Here is a 13,782-nt window from a genome sequence, read left to right as displayed (position 1 = left end):
GGACGCGGTTTGGGCAAAAGAAAACAAATTCTGGTGTCTCCTCGTCGGGAAGGAGAGGGTTGGCGTCCAGAAAATAGGTAGATCTTCCTCTGAGTTATTTTAAAGCTAGGGGAATTTGTTGGCAAGGGACAGCAACGCCTCACTGGGTTGCCATGTTCATACAACGGGCTGCTGAGCTGGGGTAGATAGCCTGGTAGGGTGCTAGGTGGTTTGGTTGGGCTTGGACCGAATTGGGTGGTGTTGCTTCGGTATTTTTGTTTTGTGTCTTTCTCTCATAATGTGAACAATCACCGACATCAGTTCAATTTAAAATAACAGAGTGGGAAGCGGTACCAATCATGGCAAATTTAAGAGACTGTAAAAGTATCCCGACCACGGTGCAAGATTACATAGCCATTGCCCCAAAGGTGCCGTGCTACTCTTCATCATTCCTGTTTTACACGCTTGGATCGTTTCCCTTTCCATAAAGTGCAATCTTGGGATCTTCGTAGCTGTTTCCCCCCTCTAGGGTCTTCCTTTTCCTCTCTTCCTTTCTCATCATCCGAGTTCCTATTGGGGTCCTTTTCTTGTTTCTAGGTACCTTTTTATTTTTTTATTTATTGCAAACCTGAGAAGAACCTGGCTCCTAGAAGCTTGTTTTTCCATCTTCTATTCTGCTTTTGCTCGGAAAGCGACTCTATATCGTGTTTACCAACAAAAACTCGCACCTTTTTATTCGTTGATCACCTCACCTCGTCTCGTTTTTACTTTCGCTAATCTGTTTCGAAGCTGATTACTAGAATCTACATTTACCTTCATACAAGTTTCAATCACCGAGCTTCTGACGCCCTGCCAGCAATATTTGTGTGATCGCCCAAAAGAAAAAAAAAATTCTAGCTCAATAACTTTTTTTATTTTTTCGTTCCGGTAAAACTAAGACGAATAGGTTTGTTGCACTCGCTCAACCAGTTTTCCTGACGCATTAAACAATACAACAGAACCACGCCAAATGATGATGGATAACCCATATCGAACCAGTCATACAAGTGATCAGTACTCGTACCACGGCAACTCTTATTATAACAATCAGTCATCTGCCTCCAATAATACCCCGCCATTAAACCAAGATATGTACTCACATTATCGCTCAAGTGTGGTTGATAATGGCCCATCGTCACCATGGGGACAGCAAAGTGATACCATGTCCTGGCAATCCCCGCAGTCCCCGACTGACTCTCAGCAAAGTCAAAGAGGACGATCCATGATATCACCACGACCAAAATTAAGTACTCATTTATGGGAAGACGAAGGAACAATTTGCTATCAGGTAGACGCTAGGAGCATCTGTGTTGCCAGAAGACAAGGTGAGGAGTTATTTGATTGGCTCACAATAAGAAGGGTCACAACACAAAGGGCGACAACCCTGTTTGTCGAAACACGGTTAGCCGATGGAGATTAACCTTACCGTCTTCTCTCTTCACAGATAATGACATGATCAATGGCACAAAGCTTCTCAATGTGGTTGGAATGTCTCGAGGCAAACGTGATGGGATACTGAAAAACGAAAAAGGTCGCGTTGTCGTCAAGGTCGGCTCCATGCATCTCAAGGGCGTCTGGTAAGCAAAGAGGACCGGATTCCAAAATGATCATTTTCACAAAATGAAATCTATGCTGACTACCCACACTCACTAGGATTACCTTTGCTCGCGCCAAAGCCTTAGCTGCTCAATACAAGATCATCGAGTTGCTCTATCCATTGTTTGTGGATGATCCTAGTGTGTTTTTGTACATGTCACCGCAGGCTGCGGGTACGTCGGCGTCTCAGTTCCCGAATTTCAGTGGACATTACCGAAATCATCCGTGCCTCAACACGTTCAACAATTCATCATGGGATAGACAGCAATATGATCATTCCAGACAAGGTAATGGTCAATAGAAAAATATTTTGAAGGAATCGGGTACCTGAGCCTAATCTCACTTATGGGTATCTCCTAGAAACTCGTTCTCAAATGTCACCTACTTCTGTGTCGGCAAAGTCGGCCAAATTAGGGACGCCAGAACAGTCGGCGAGAATGCCATTAGGCTCACATGAGGACCTCGGCTTGATGACAGGAATGGAATACCGTAATCAGCAGGCCACAAGTGAGCACCCTTATCGAAACGATCCGTCATCGCCATCGCCAGGGATGACAGTAGGAGGTTTAGTTCGTCCCAACAACAGTCAATATCAGTACTCGCAGATGCAAAGTGGCGCGCCTCCAGATCAATGCTATCCGCATACATCGTACAGCCAGAACAATTCTTATTCAGTCGGCCTTCCTCCACTTGTCGACAAATCTAGAAAGACCGAAGGGTATAGTCAAGAGAATATAGACAATGGACTGGAAAACGGAGAGTCATCGGGACCGCTCTATATTGCAAAGAACTCTAATCTCAGAAACAGTGGTTCATATATTCCATCCATGACAGGGTCATCCCCACCAAGCAATATAGGAACTAAGAATGAGCAACAAGCTACCGGTTCGGCTGGCTACAGCCAAGCTTTACCTCCCATGGGTTCTCAGCAATCCGCATTCTACCTGTTTTCAGCAGGAGGAAATACAAATATGCCCAACAAAGAGATGCAAGGTTATGAAAACGGAGATATGAACACGACTACTAGAAGCTCAGGTGTGTAGATATGTTTGAAACGAGCTAGCATTGGATGATCTCTGTTGACTAAACATCGCGATAGGATTTGTAGATGTCCGGCGTCAAGATGTGCTCTAGCATCATCTAACTCCAAAATGCCTTTTTTTTTTCGTCTCACCTTTATGAAGAAAGATTTTCTTTCGAAAAAGAAGCGGGCAAAGTGAAAGACGAAGTGTGGCCGGACCATGGCTGTCAATTAGCTTTTCGTTCTTTACTTTGACGGTTTTTTTCTTACTTTTTTTCTCAATCTGATCATTAATTCAACTAGAGCCATTTTTTCCCCCTTCTTCTGTATGATTCATTTTTCATCCTACTTTTTGTCTTCCTCCCTTGTCACTGAGCACGCGAGTCGATAATCATTTTATTGCACTACTTTCTGTACAAATCAGTTCAATCAGTATATCATGAGCATGAGACTGCATCTTAATGTTAATGGTTTGTTCTCGCGTCCCTGTAGTGTAGGTGGCATCCCGAAGATGAAAATCCTGATTGGTGTAGCATGAACCAGTACGTTGGGACTAAAATTTAAAATATAGGAGTCAGCGGCTAAAGAGGGGCATACGATGCTTTCAAATGCTGAAAAAAAAAATCAGGGATATCTCGACACTGGTCCCTGTGGGCTACAGTGCAATTCAACAGTTTACTGGCATCATCATAACAAAGGAATCGTATATGCGCATTTCAGCATGGAAGGGGGTCATTTTAATGCGGACAATTTGACTGTGTTGAGATATGTTGATAAAGAAACACAGCACTGGCCTTAATCCGTTAAAAATGGAAAGCAGTACAACGAGGAAAATGATACAATGAATATAGCATCTACGCACGATGTGCGCAGTTACGACGGATATGAGCCCACTTCAATAATAAATTGCTTACTATGATGGCTAGTTGCAAGAGATAGTGCGCTGATCCACCTGCATTTTTACTTTACATTTGCAACACACAACGTAATGGATCTTTCAGTCTTTAAGTCATAAGCAGTAGCGACTACTATTGACAAACATAGGGTTGCCCTGAAAAGATCTAAAGCGACCCTTGCATTTATATAAGGGACACATAAGATAAAACTTTACACAAGCCGTGCAACAAATAGATAATGTAAAAAAAGGATTCTGAGAAGACACCTTACCTAGATATACCGGTTTAGGTTTTTTCACATGAACACACTCTCTAAAATTATGGGCATTATAGTTGAACTCGACAACGAGGGTTGGCAAAGAGGGAGAACAACATATTTTTGCACGTCTAGCATTTCCAAACAAAATAAAAAAAATAAGTAGATATCTGCATGCAGGTCAAAGCCATGTCGAGACTGACAGCCTAAATTTTTTGTCTTCTGTAGTTTTATTTTTGGACAACAGCAGCACATCAAACTCAGTAAATTAGTGGCTATCCAGAGCGCTAGCACAGTGAGATCTATCTAGTAAGCTCGTCCGTTCATTTTACTATTTCATATTAAATTAGAATAAAAGGAGAATCTGTAGGTCAGGGAGAAACACTGTGGGATTTGGCCCTTGACCATCCAGACCAATTTACACAGTCCGCAGCGTGAATGGGCGGTCAGGAACGAGCAGCCACATCAAAGTGTTCTGCGCAAGATAACAGAGCCGTTAAAGAGCACTGATTCTCCTACACATTGCGAACCAGTATCTGTTTATCTCTACGCATGCATACGTTGTATACTTCGTTCTTGAAGGTATTCATAGTGATGTTGCTACTTTGTGCACAGAAGTAGCATTGATCGATGCCACATTCAAGAGGCTGATGATGACGTTGACAAGCACGTGCCGGGATGCGCCACAGTTTCCGGAGCCAATCAGAGGCAACTCCAATGGGCAAGTGACTCGGGACCACCAGCCAAGAGCTGAGGCGCTTTTCAGTTTCTTTTTTTTTTGTGACCCTGCGTCTTCCCTTTCACTGCACCATAGTCTTTTGCCATGGCGGAAGCTGCCCCACATCAGCAAAGACATCATGAAGCGTCGATCTCATCGTTATTGAATAGTCATGACCAAGAATCGTCTACACCGTCCTTTCCTCCAATTTTAACCTCCAACTCACCTACGTCTCCTTTATCCACTAAATTGCCTCCTATTCACTCCTCTACTCGCCGGTCCGTTGACTGGTTAAATGAAAAACCACCGATGGAAAGAAAAAACCTACCCACCATGACGACGACCTCGCCCTCTGAATCACCTGTACCGGACACAAACGACAAGCAATTTGCCTGTAACCAATGCGACCAAACGTTCAGTCGACCGCACAATCTCAAGTCGCACCTAGCGACTCACTCAAACGAACGATCGTACGAGGTAAATGGCCTAGAGAGTGGGATTGGAGGGGTTCTATCTACAAATAATTCTGTTCTAAGTAGAGCGAGATATTTTTCCTAATACTCTATTTATATCCCCCACTTGATAATTTTTTTTAGTGCGAGGAATGCCATCATCAATTCCGACGACATCACGATTTAAAACGACATCAGAAGCTACACACCGGTGAAAAACCTTATATATGTGCAATATGTATGCGATCGTTTGCTCGATTGGACGCGCTCAATCGCCATCAACGCGCAGAAGGAGGAACCAGTTGCAGCGGAGTCGCACCCGCCCAAAGACGGCGATTGACCAATTGTGGCACTTCTGGTGGAAATAGTCGTTCCAATAGTTTGGGAGAAGATACCAAGGCGATGTCTCCAGAAAAGAAGGAAGCAACGGCCGAGAGAAGATCATCTAGCTTTTCTGTGTTAGAAGGTTCCCCATCCCAACATCAAGATCCTTATCGAGCATACACATACCCGGTACCGCAACGACGAAATGAACGTACCATGACCTTTCCTCCTCCTCTCAATGCTCGAGTCGGTCAACATGTCTTTACGTTGAATACACCCAATGGCAACGACCGTCTTCAACAATTGGAAAAGCGAAACAAGGAATTGGAAGTTGAAGTGTCCACTTATCGAGCATCCATCCGTGCGTTGAAGGACCATGAGGCTCTAAAGCGCAAGGTCCATGATTTGGAAATTGAGGTAATTGTACTGGCACCATCACTTTTTCGAATAACATCCACTCACGGTGTTTTGTTTGTATAGAACAAGGTGTTGCGATCACTTTTAGTGAATCATGATGAGTCGGGTGTCTCAAAGAGGAAACGTCGAGATTCTGTCTCTTCTCATGGTTCCACATTGGATCTTCAGCCACCGCACCGATCTCCCAGAAAGGAAAATAGCGTGGCACCAAGCGACACCTCTTTAATGCCTTCACCGTACGGCAACCTACCACAAACAAGATCACCCGAGCCGATGGAATGAACCTCTTTAGCATCCCATTAGGAAGACAAATACCGACCGGCTTTGCTACCATGCCATTTTCACACTCCACATCATTCCCACTCACCGAGAGAAGCTGGTATTCCTCCCTCAAGCAACACTCGTTATACCTGTAATGCTATGCTAAGCTAGCTAGCATTTGACCTTTCAAGAAAAGTTGGCGCGCGAAAACAATGGGAGACAGCCAAAAAAGAAAAAATTCTATGTTAAAAACTAATTGGTTCTATTTCTTTTTTTTCTTTCGGGCTTTTTTTCCCAATTTTTTTTTTTTTTAGCTTTTCCTGTATTTCTTTCCCAGCGACCGTCTAGAATACCTCTCTTTCACCTTCTTCTCTAAAATGTACCACGATGCAGAACAATGCCAAAATGACCTTTCTATACTGGTTTCATCCCATGATATAAATGTTGACCAAAGGGTGTTGGACGCTGTCCTTCAGATATCCACCCATCTCTTACAATGTGCCAGTAACCCTAGATGGCAGCCTGTGTCGTCATTACTCGATCAACTCGCCAAACGCTTGAAGCACCAACCTTGTCCCACTGCCTTCTCCGAGACCCTACGCATGGTCATCTATCATCACCGAGCTCTGCGATGTGAAGCCAACATGTTATACGAGCAAGCCATTGTTTATTACCAAAAGGCAAAAACTGTCCGAGTCCCGGTCGAGATTCCTCTAGCCTCCAGAACCCAGCGGATGGCCAAGGCAAGTTTGGATGCGCTTACACAGGCACAAAAACACATCTATTCTTCGGACGGTAGCGATATCGAACACATTTGTGTTGCATGTGGTATTGAGGCTGAGCGCATGCCTGTCTGTGCTCGTTGCAGACGTGTTCGCCTGTGTAGTGTTGCCTGTGCCCGAAAGTCGGACCACAAACGACATTGCAAGAAAAGGGTTACCTTCGCGTAGTCTAAGATAGATTTGTTTCAGTTCCTCCCCAACTCATTTATACATATACCTTTGCATTCTCCAGACACCCATTCGTCTCAACCACTTAATAAACGTACACTAGATCTCATCGTTTTGAAAACGATTTATTCTCAATCAATCTCCGCTAAGCGAGGGCATAAAATCTGTTACTGATATTCAACTTCAATGGGATCTCCGGCCATGATTTGAGTGAAATTTAACGGTCAGACTCACATGTTGCCAACATCGGCAATTTCATTGGCCAGCTTGGAGTCGGAGGTTGCGGCGTGATGGTGACTAAAATGGTAGAATGAAAATCTGATATACGAATTGAACACCAACCATGATATTCGTGCTTTGCGGCGAAAAAGGCTTATGTAGCCTATTCTACTTATGAACTAACCTGGATGTTTCAATCATACGATGTTGAATGATGTAAAGGACCACTGAGTTATACTGTTAATGTTATGGGATTGCGTTCCTAACCACACTGGCAAGCGATATCGCAACCGAGGAAAGGCACAGATCTCTTCTGATAGGTTCGATCATCTTTTTTCTAAAAAAAATATATTCGGTACCAGCAAAGAATCAGGCCACCATAAATGGCAACATGAAGACCGCCGGCTACATACCCGCCATTTTGGCGGTAAGCCCAAAAATAACTCTGTTATTCGTACTCTGCGTGCCAGGCATTCAGTACCTACTTCGCCATTAAAGGTGCACCAAAGAGGCCAGTGTCACAGAGTAAGCCAAAAATTGTCGCGCAGGGCCCTTTAGTTACTCAGCGGCACTGCACCAGGTCCGTCGTACATTTGAAACCGGGATTAACTCTGCAGCAGGATAGATATTCTGCTCCCACTCTCATCGGTGGGGTAGCGGGTTTGCGGAGATAGCAAAGCCAATGCTTTCAGCTGGTACCCTTGTCACAAAAATTATTCTGAAGAATTGTTCAATGTCTGCGTGTTTATACCATAGCATAGCGGCGTCAAGATGAAAACATATGAGCTTTTAATGCGTTAACATCAATTTATGAATTTTTGGTTCTTTTTTCATTTTTCCAATTTTTTTTTTTTTGTTTTTTCCAATTTTTTATTTTTTCCAATTTTTTATGTTTTCGTTTCTTGGTTATAGCATTGAGCTCAGTAAAGTGCCTTTGGCGACTGAAATCCTCGTACGGTGGTGGGTCAATTTTTGTTTAACCACCCAGCCAAAAAAAAAAAAAAAGTCCTGGAAAATTTCGCAGTCCCACAGCTCAAGGTTGACCTTGACAAACAATGGTACTGTCCAAGGCATTAGAAGCCCACGTAGAAAGCTTCATCTCCCGATTGAAGCGAAGGTAATGTAACTACAAGCAGTGAACCACTCAGACTCGACATTTACCATAATGTCGTTTCATTAGGCAAATCGTCGGTTCGTACGAAGTCGCAAAGGAAACTGCCATCATTCTTCGACAAGTCGTATCGACTACCAGATGGAGTGATGCCACCGTGTTGATTCAGATTATCAAAGACCTTGGACGTCGACTCTCTGCTGCTCAACCTAAAGGTGATTGCTTTGTTGCTGTTGCTCAAAAACACCTACTGTGCCACTGACTCATTATGCGTATTACAGAGCTTGCGGTCGGTAACATTGTACGAAGAGTCTTGAAAATTATCAAGGAAGTGGTGCGAGGCGAATTAGAAACAGATGATATTATGAATAGCGGAACAAGCGAGGAGTCTGATGATGGGTTTTCAGATGATGACGAGGAAGACAACGAGGAGGATTCGGATCGCGAGTTCAAATCAATATTAGCTCAGGACACGAATGACAATGCTGATCATACCAACGATGCTATTCCAGCACGACCCAAACTTCAGACCGAATCATCCATGTTCAACCTTTTGGTCGATCAACACTCGGATAATGTCGATTACTCTGCTAAAAGCTATGGCATGAAACCTCTCATCATCCAGGAAATCAACGAAGAAATTATTGCTGATTTGGAAACCGTGTACAAGGGTATTGCAGATCAAGCTTTAGAGCATATCCATGCAAAGTGAGTGTAAACGATGAGCTGTCATTTTTATATGGGTGCGCATACAATTTTTCTGGTACCTGCGACTTATACCTGGTTTACCCTTAGTGAGGTGATCATGACCATTGGATACTCCCGAACCGTCAAAGACTTTTTAACAAAGGCGGCACTCAAACGTAATTTTCAAGTCATTGTCGCAGAAACGTCTCCCACGTAAGGCTCTTATTTTGGCCGATCCCTGCTAGCGGTCCCTGATATACTAATGGTTTTCTTATCACACAGACTACAAGGTCAGGAAATGGCAGCGGCTTTGGCTGCTGTAGGAATTGAAACCACTGTCATTACTGACTCGGCGGTATATGCCGTCATGTCAAGAGTCAACAAGGTTGTCATCGGAGCGCATGCAGGTAAGGTTTCCTCACAAGCGGGTGAGTCACGGTGGCTCAGGTATTAACTTGGTTGACTAGTTCTTGCCAATGGCGGGTTGGTTGCGGTCACGGGATCACAGATGGTGGCAGCAGCGGCAAAGCATCATGCTACGCCAGTGCTTGTTTGCACTGCTTTGTATAAATTGTCTCCTTTATTCCCTTACGACATTGATCTATTCAATGTATGCGTTACGCCTGATCAAGTGCTTTCTTTCAGCGAAGGCACGCTTATTGACAAAGCTGATGTTCAAAATCCCTATTACGACTTTGTCGCACCTGAATTCGTCAATTTGTTTGTGCACAATCTGTAAGTTTTGCCATGCTGCCTAATTTTAGTAAATGACGACGATAATTCCATTGCCTCGTGCTCATATAATTTTCTTGCAGAGGATCAGCACCACCAAGTTATGTGTATAGGTGAGTTGAAATTTTGCGCGCGGCTATCTAAAATTTTTTTTTTTAGGAATGAAACGGCTAAATTCTTTTATTTTCTTCTCTTTCATATTAGATTGATCAATGACAATTACGATTCTGAAGACACGATTTTGTGAGATAGATGAATGGGAAAATAAAAATGACATTAAACAATTGCTTGCCAAGAGCCAAGTAACAGGGACAGCCAAGCGTGTTCAGTCCTCGTGGGGTCGGTGTTCACTCCGCACTGTATCTGGGAAGCCGGGATGAGTCAAAAACCACGGCTGCGCACGGAACACAATTTATCCTTGCCCTTACAATAAAACCGATGCCACGCAATGCATTTTCTTTAATCACCAGCGCCAAAAAAATAATTATAATCAGATCTCTTTCTCTCTACTTTCTTTCAAATCAATTGCCTCCCATGACTATCTTCCAGCTTCCCGTTTTTGGTAGCATCTTTTCTACCACCTCGCGGCCTGATCGCCTTCGCAAGAGTATTGGCCCTATCTCGGCCGTTCTGAAGCGCCAGCAACCATTTGCTACCACCTCTAATAGACAAACCCCACATAAGCAACAGGGCCCAGCTCCAGGTGAAACTGTCACCGAGGGTTATATCCTCAACAACTTTCCTCGTCCCAATCTGTCTCCTACTCTTCATCTGCGATTAGGCATGTTCGGATCCACATCTACATCGGCCGACACCTCAAAGGACAAGAAAGCAAAGTGCTCAAATTGTGCTGGTCCTCACAGCTCTGACTTTTGCCCTTGCTAGGGGCTTTCTATAGCAACTTTATTTGAATGTGCACTCATCGTGCCTCTATACACTCACTTCGTCTAAGCTACATTACACTCTCCAGTCGTTTTCTTCCATGTACATATTGAGTCTTTTTTTTCCATCCCATTCTGCAAACAAAGCACACATAAGCAATAAGAATTTTTTTCAACATCCGATGCAATGATATTGAGTTTCTTTGACGTTGAGTTTTTCTCACACTTTTTTCACCTTCCTCATGTTGTCTTTAATACGCTCCTCGACGAGACTCTACTCTTCCACAGGTTAATATTGGCCTAATATCGCTTGTACACCGCTCTACCTGATTCATACTCATCATGATTTAAACCATTTAGCAGCCAAGGTTGGTCCTGGTTTTCACAGAATGAAACACCACCCCTTATAACCGCGATACCCACATTTTTATTTTTTCTCCTAAGCACACCAAGGCAGATGCCATTGGCTTTATCGGCCTAGGTCAAATGGTATAGACTTGGATCGCTCGTTTTGATGTTCACTTCACCTCCTCACTCATTTTTGTGTATAGGGCTATAACATGGCCAATAACCTCGCGTTGAAGGCGGGTAGACCCCTGATTGTACATGACGTGGTGGAGAGTACACTGGACAAATTCAAAGATGCAAATAAGGATGTGCAGATTGCTGCTACGCCGGCCGAACTGGCGGATAGAGTCGGTACTATCATCACCATGCTGCCTGCATCTCCTCATGTCAAAGAAGTGTATTTCGGAACAGATGGTGTATTGCAAGGTTTGGCAAAGGATACCATGGTCATTGACTCTTCTACCATCGATGCTCTTGTCGCAAAGGAGCTTGCTGCGGCCATTGTTGAAAAGGGTGCTGTGGCCTTGGATGCACCTGTCAGTGGTGGTACGTTCAGGCACGGCTCATTTTGGATATTTCATGTCTAAAAGCTGATGCCCATCCATTTTTGATATCTTTAGGTATCCTTGGAGCCGCGGCTGGAACGTTGACCTTTATGGTGGGCGCAGCGTCCGAAGCGGATTTTAACCAAGCCAAGCCATTGTTGGAGCTGATGGGTAAGAACATTGTTTATTGTGGAGCGAACGGCAATGGTCAAGTTGCCAAAATCTGCAACAATATGCTGCTCGGCATCTCCATGATCGCTGTTTCCGAGACGATGCAGCTCGGCATCCGGATGGGCATGGATCCAAAGCTGTTGGCCAACATCCTCAACACCTCCAGTGGTCGTTGCTGGAGTTCCGATACCTACAACCCCTGCCCTGACGTTATACCCAACACGCCTTCGTGCAAAGGATACACTGGTGGATTCGGCAACACCTTGATGGCCAAGGATCTTCGTTTGGCTATGAATGCTGCGCAAGAGTCCAACAGCACTGTTTTGATGGGCGCCTTGGCTTCACAGGTCTACAATCGCGTCTCCAACGAGAAGGAGTACCGTGGTTTAGATTTTTCGAGTGTCTTCAAGGTAAGTGGGGCGGGGCGGAAGTCGATCTCTGGAGTACGGATACTAACGATGAGACGTCTGATTACAGTGGCTATCGAATGGAAAATAAAGACCATAGTGTATAATGCATTTGCTGAAGCCAATGGTGTAACTGGGTGTAATAAACACGGTATTTAAAGGGTGCCGCCTTTTGCAGTACCACCCCATCTAAACTCTGCCTACGTTATGTGTGTTTCAAGGCACGAAAGTGCACTATCACATTTCCACAAACCTGACTACCCTTCTACCTTTATGCCTCAGTTAGTACCTAATAGTGACTATTCTCGCGTTTCTATTTCTCGCAAAGTAGCACTCTTGAACTTTAACCAACAAGTCCACAACCCCCAAATCCATTGTCTCCTCCATCTCACATTACTACAAGTCTCCAGAAAAAAATATTATTAAAAAATTGCCAATGTACAGTGAGAAGTTCCGGCATGGGTCGCCAGAACGTCATCATAATCAACAAAAGAGGATGTAAATGTACGGTGAGGGAGAGGGAACGATTTGCTAAAGCACAGGGGAACCATTAAGAAAAAGGGATTCTCAGAAAAAAAGTGCAGAGAGACTCAGTGGGGTCATCGACTGGAACTGTCGTTGCCACTGGCTTCTCGGTCGTGATGGTTGGCAATGTGATACACTAGACCTTCTCGAGTAGCGTAGGACTTTGGATGTGTACAGCCGGTGATGATGCAATGGTAGGGTTCTTCGCCGTGATGTGAGTCGACCAAATGATTGATGACGTTGGTTTTTCGCTTGAACGTGGCTCGACACACAGGGCACACCAGCGGGTCGTAAGCAGAGTTCAACAGCTGCTCAGACGCCGGAAGCAAGGCGGGTTTTGGGCGCTTTCGTTCGCGTTTAGCGGCTGATTTTGAATCATGACTAGACGTCGGTCGAGGTTTCATGGTATGAGGAGTGGAGTGTTTGACGCGCGGCGATGGAATGGAAGGAGGTCGATGGACAATGGGAGGTAACGATGCAGTAGCGCCGCTATTTTCTGGTATATGGCTAATTGTGTGCATTTGTTCCAAATGGTATTTCAACCCTCCCTTGGATCGATACGTCCGCTGACAGTATGGGTGCATGCACACAAAGTCTCGTTCACCATGATGGGTAGATCGGTAATGGTAATCAGCTTCAGTGCGACTGCTGGCAAGGTGTTTACAAGAGGGACATAACAGAGGTGGGTACGTTGCGTCTATGAGGGCTAACGACATGGCGGAAGGGCTTTTCGCATCCGTTGAATTAAACGACGCAGTGGGTTCTTCGAATAATTGGCTTCTTGCTTCTAACACAGCAGGATTTTTGATTTGCGGTATGCTATCATCAATTCTAAAGTTTTGTAGAGGGTTGCTGGCGGTCTTTGGAATGGAATTTAGCGGGGGATATGAGCTAATGTATCGATCCGAGGGTGTTGAGTCACTAAAGAGAAGTGAATTGAGTTACATGCGATACTGGAAGCACCATTCAATTTAAATGGCATGGGGGAAACTCACGCCAACTTGACTCGTTTTGGGTCACCATAGCTGTTGTTATGATACGGCTTGGGGTGGTGGTGGTTGGAATCAACAGAGCTAATACTTCGCTTGCTGATCGCGTCGGTCATCATTGAGTCCTAATGACTAGTTGGATAGTGGTTACGATATCACTGTAGATATATTGGCTGATGGCAAGAGAGGTGTAAAAGTGAAAGGCTAGTCAATGTGGTGAATTCAAGAAGAAAACCCTGTCTGAGGCACACGCTCCCA

At 44.4% G+C, this 13,782-nt stretch overlaps 7 protein-coding genes across 7 annotated transcripts; 5 read left to right on the top strand and 2 right to left on the bottom strand.

The window, feature by feature from the left end:
- Positions 1–1,470: 1,470 nt before the first annotated feature.
- K450DRAFT_197586 (uncharacterized protein) lies at positions 1,471–2,748 on the top strand (the record flags this gene model as incomplete). The annotated part of the gene is made up of 4 exons (XM_051584551.1): positions 1,471–1,595; positions 1,672–1,787; positions 1,975–2,649; positions 2,714–2,748. The coding sequence occupies 4 exons, from the start codon at positions 1,471–1,473 to the stop codon at positions 2,746–2,748; spliced, it is 951 nt and encodes a 316-aa protein (XP_051446467.1).
- Positions 2,749–4,901: 2,153 nt separating this feature from the next.
- Positions 4,902–5,245, top strand: K450DRAFT_157159 (uncharacterized protein; the record flags this gene model as incomplete). Its single annotated transcript, XM_051583983.1, has 2 exons — positions 4,902–4,982; positions 5,102–5,245. Coding segments are annotated over 2 exons (225 nt in total), but the record flags the coding sequence as incomplete, so codon positions are not given.
- An 11-nt stretch (positions 5,246–5,256) lies between these two features.
- On the bottom strand, positions 5,257–6,184 carry K450DRAFT_231427 (uncharacterized protein). The gene is made up of 2 exons (XM_051587424.1): positions 5,497–6,184; positions 5,257–5,402 (listed from the first exon to the last, which is right to left on the bottom strand). The coding sequence occupies exon 1, from the start codon at positions 6,030–6,032 to the stop codon at positions 5,544–5,546; it is 489 nt and encodes a 162-aa protein (XP_051446465.1). The 5' UTR covers positions 6,033–6,184; the 3' UTR covers positions 5,257–5,402; positions 5,497–5,543.
- A 419-nt stretch (positions 6,185–6,603) lies between these two features.
- On the top strand, positions 6,604–6,909 carry K450DRAFT_197584 (uncharacterized protein; the record flags this gene model as incomplete). The annotated part of the gene is made up of 1 exon (XM_051584550.1): positions 6,604–6,909. The coding sequence occupies one exon, from the start codon at positions 6,604–6,606 to the stop codon at positions 6,907–6,909; it is 306 nt and encodes a 101-aa protein (XP_051446464.1).
- A 1,257-nt stretch (positions 6,910–8,166) lies between these two features.
- Positions 8,167–10,001, top strand: K450DRAFT_231422 (uncharacterized protein). The gene is made up of 8 exons (XM_051587423.1): positions 8,167–8,245; positions 8,309–8,454; positions 8,521–8,947; positions 9,035–9,139; positions 9,209–9,333; positions 9,394–9,661; positions 9,742–9,771; positions 9,863–10,001. Exons 1-8 carry the CDS (start codon positions 8,184–8,186, stop codon positions 9,903–9,905), a joined length of 1,206 nt encoding a protein of 401 aa, XP_051446463.1. The 5' UTR covers positions 8,167–8,183; the 3' UTR covers positions 9,906–10,001.
- Positions 10,002–10,773: 772 nt separating this feature from the next.
- Positions 10,774–12,389, top strand: K450DRAFT_231417 (uncharacterized protein). The gene is made up of 5 exons (XM_051587422.1): positions 10,774–10,827; positions 10,900–10,907; positions 10,984–11,028; positions 11,091–11,433; positions 11,508–12,389. The coding sequence occupies exons 1-5, from the start codon at positions 10,782–10,784 to the stop codon at positions 12,167–12,169; spliced, it is 1,104 nt and encodes a 367-aa protein (XP_051446462.1). The 5' UTR covers positions 10,774–10,781; the 3' UTR covers positions 12,170–12,389.
- On the bottom strand, positions 12,390–13,781 carry K450DRAFT_231413 (uncharacterized protein). Its single transcript, XM_051587421.1, has 2 exons — positions 13,531–13,781; positions 12,390–13,456 (listed from the first exon to the last, which is right to left on the bottom strand). Exons 1-2 carry the CDS (start codon positions 13,641–13,643, stop codon positions 12,610–12,612), a joined length of 960 nt encoding a protein of 319 aa, XP_051446461.1. The 5' UTR covers positions 13,644–13,781; the 3' UTR covers positions 12,390–12,609.
- Position 13,782: the final 1 nt, after the last annotated feature.

Source organism: Umbelopsis ramanniana, assembly GCF_025399195.1.
Source record: "Umbelopsis ramanniana AG unplaced genomic scaffold K450scaffold_14, whole genome shotgun sequence".
In the NCBI taxonomy this organism is placed as follows: domain Eukaryota; kingdom Fungi; phylum Mucoromycota; class Umbelopsidomycetes; order Umbelopsidales; family Umbelopsidaceae; genus Umbelopsis; species Umbelopsis ramanniana.
This window is presented reverse-complemented; position numbering and strand designations above follow the sequence as displayed.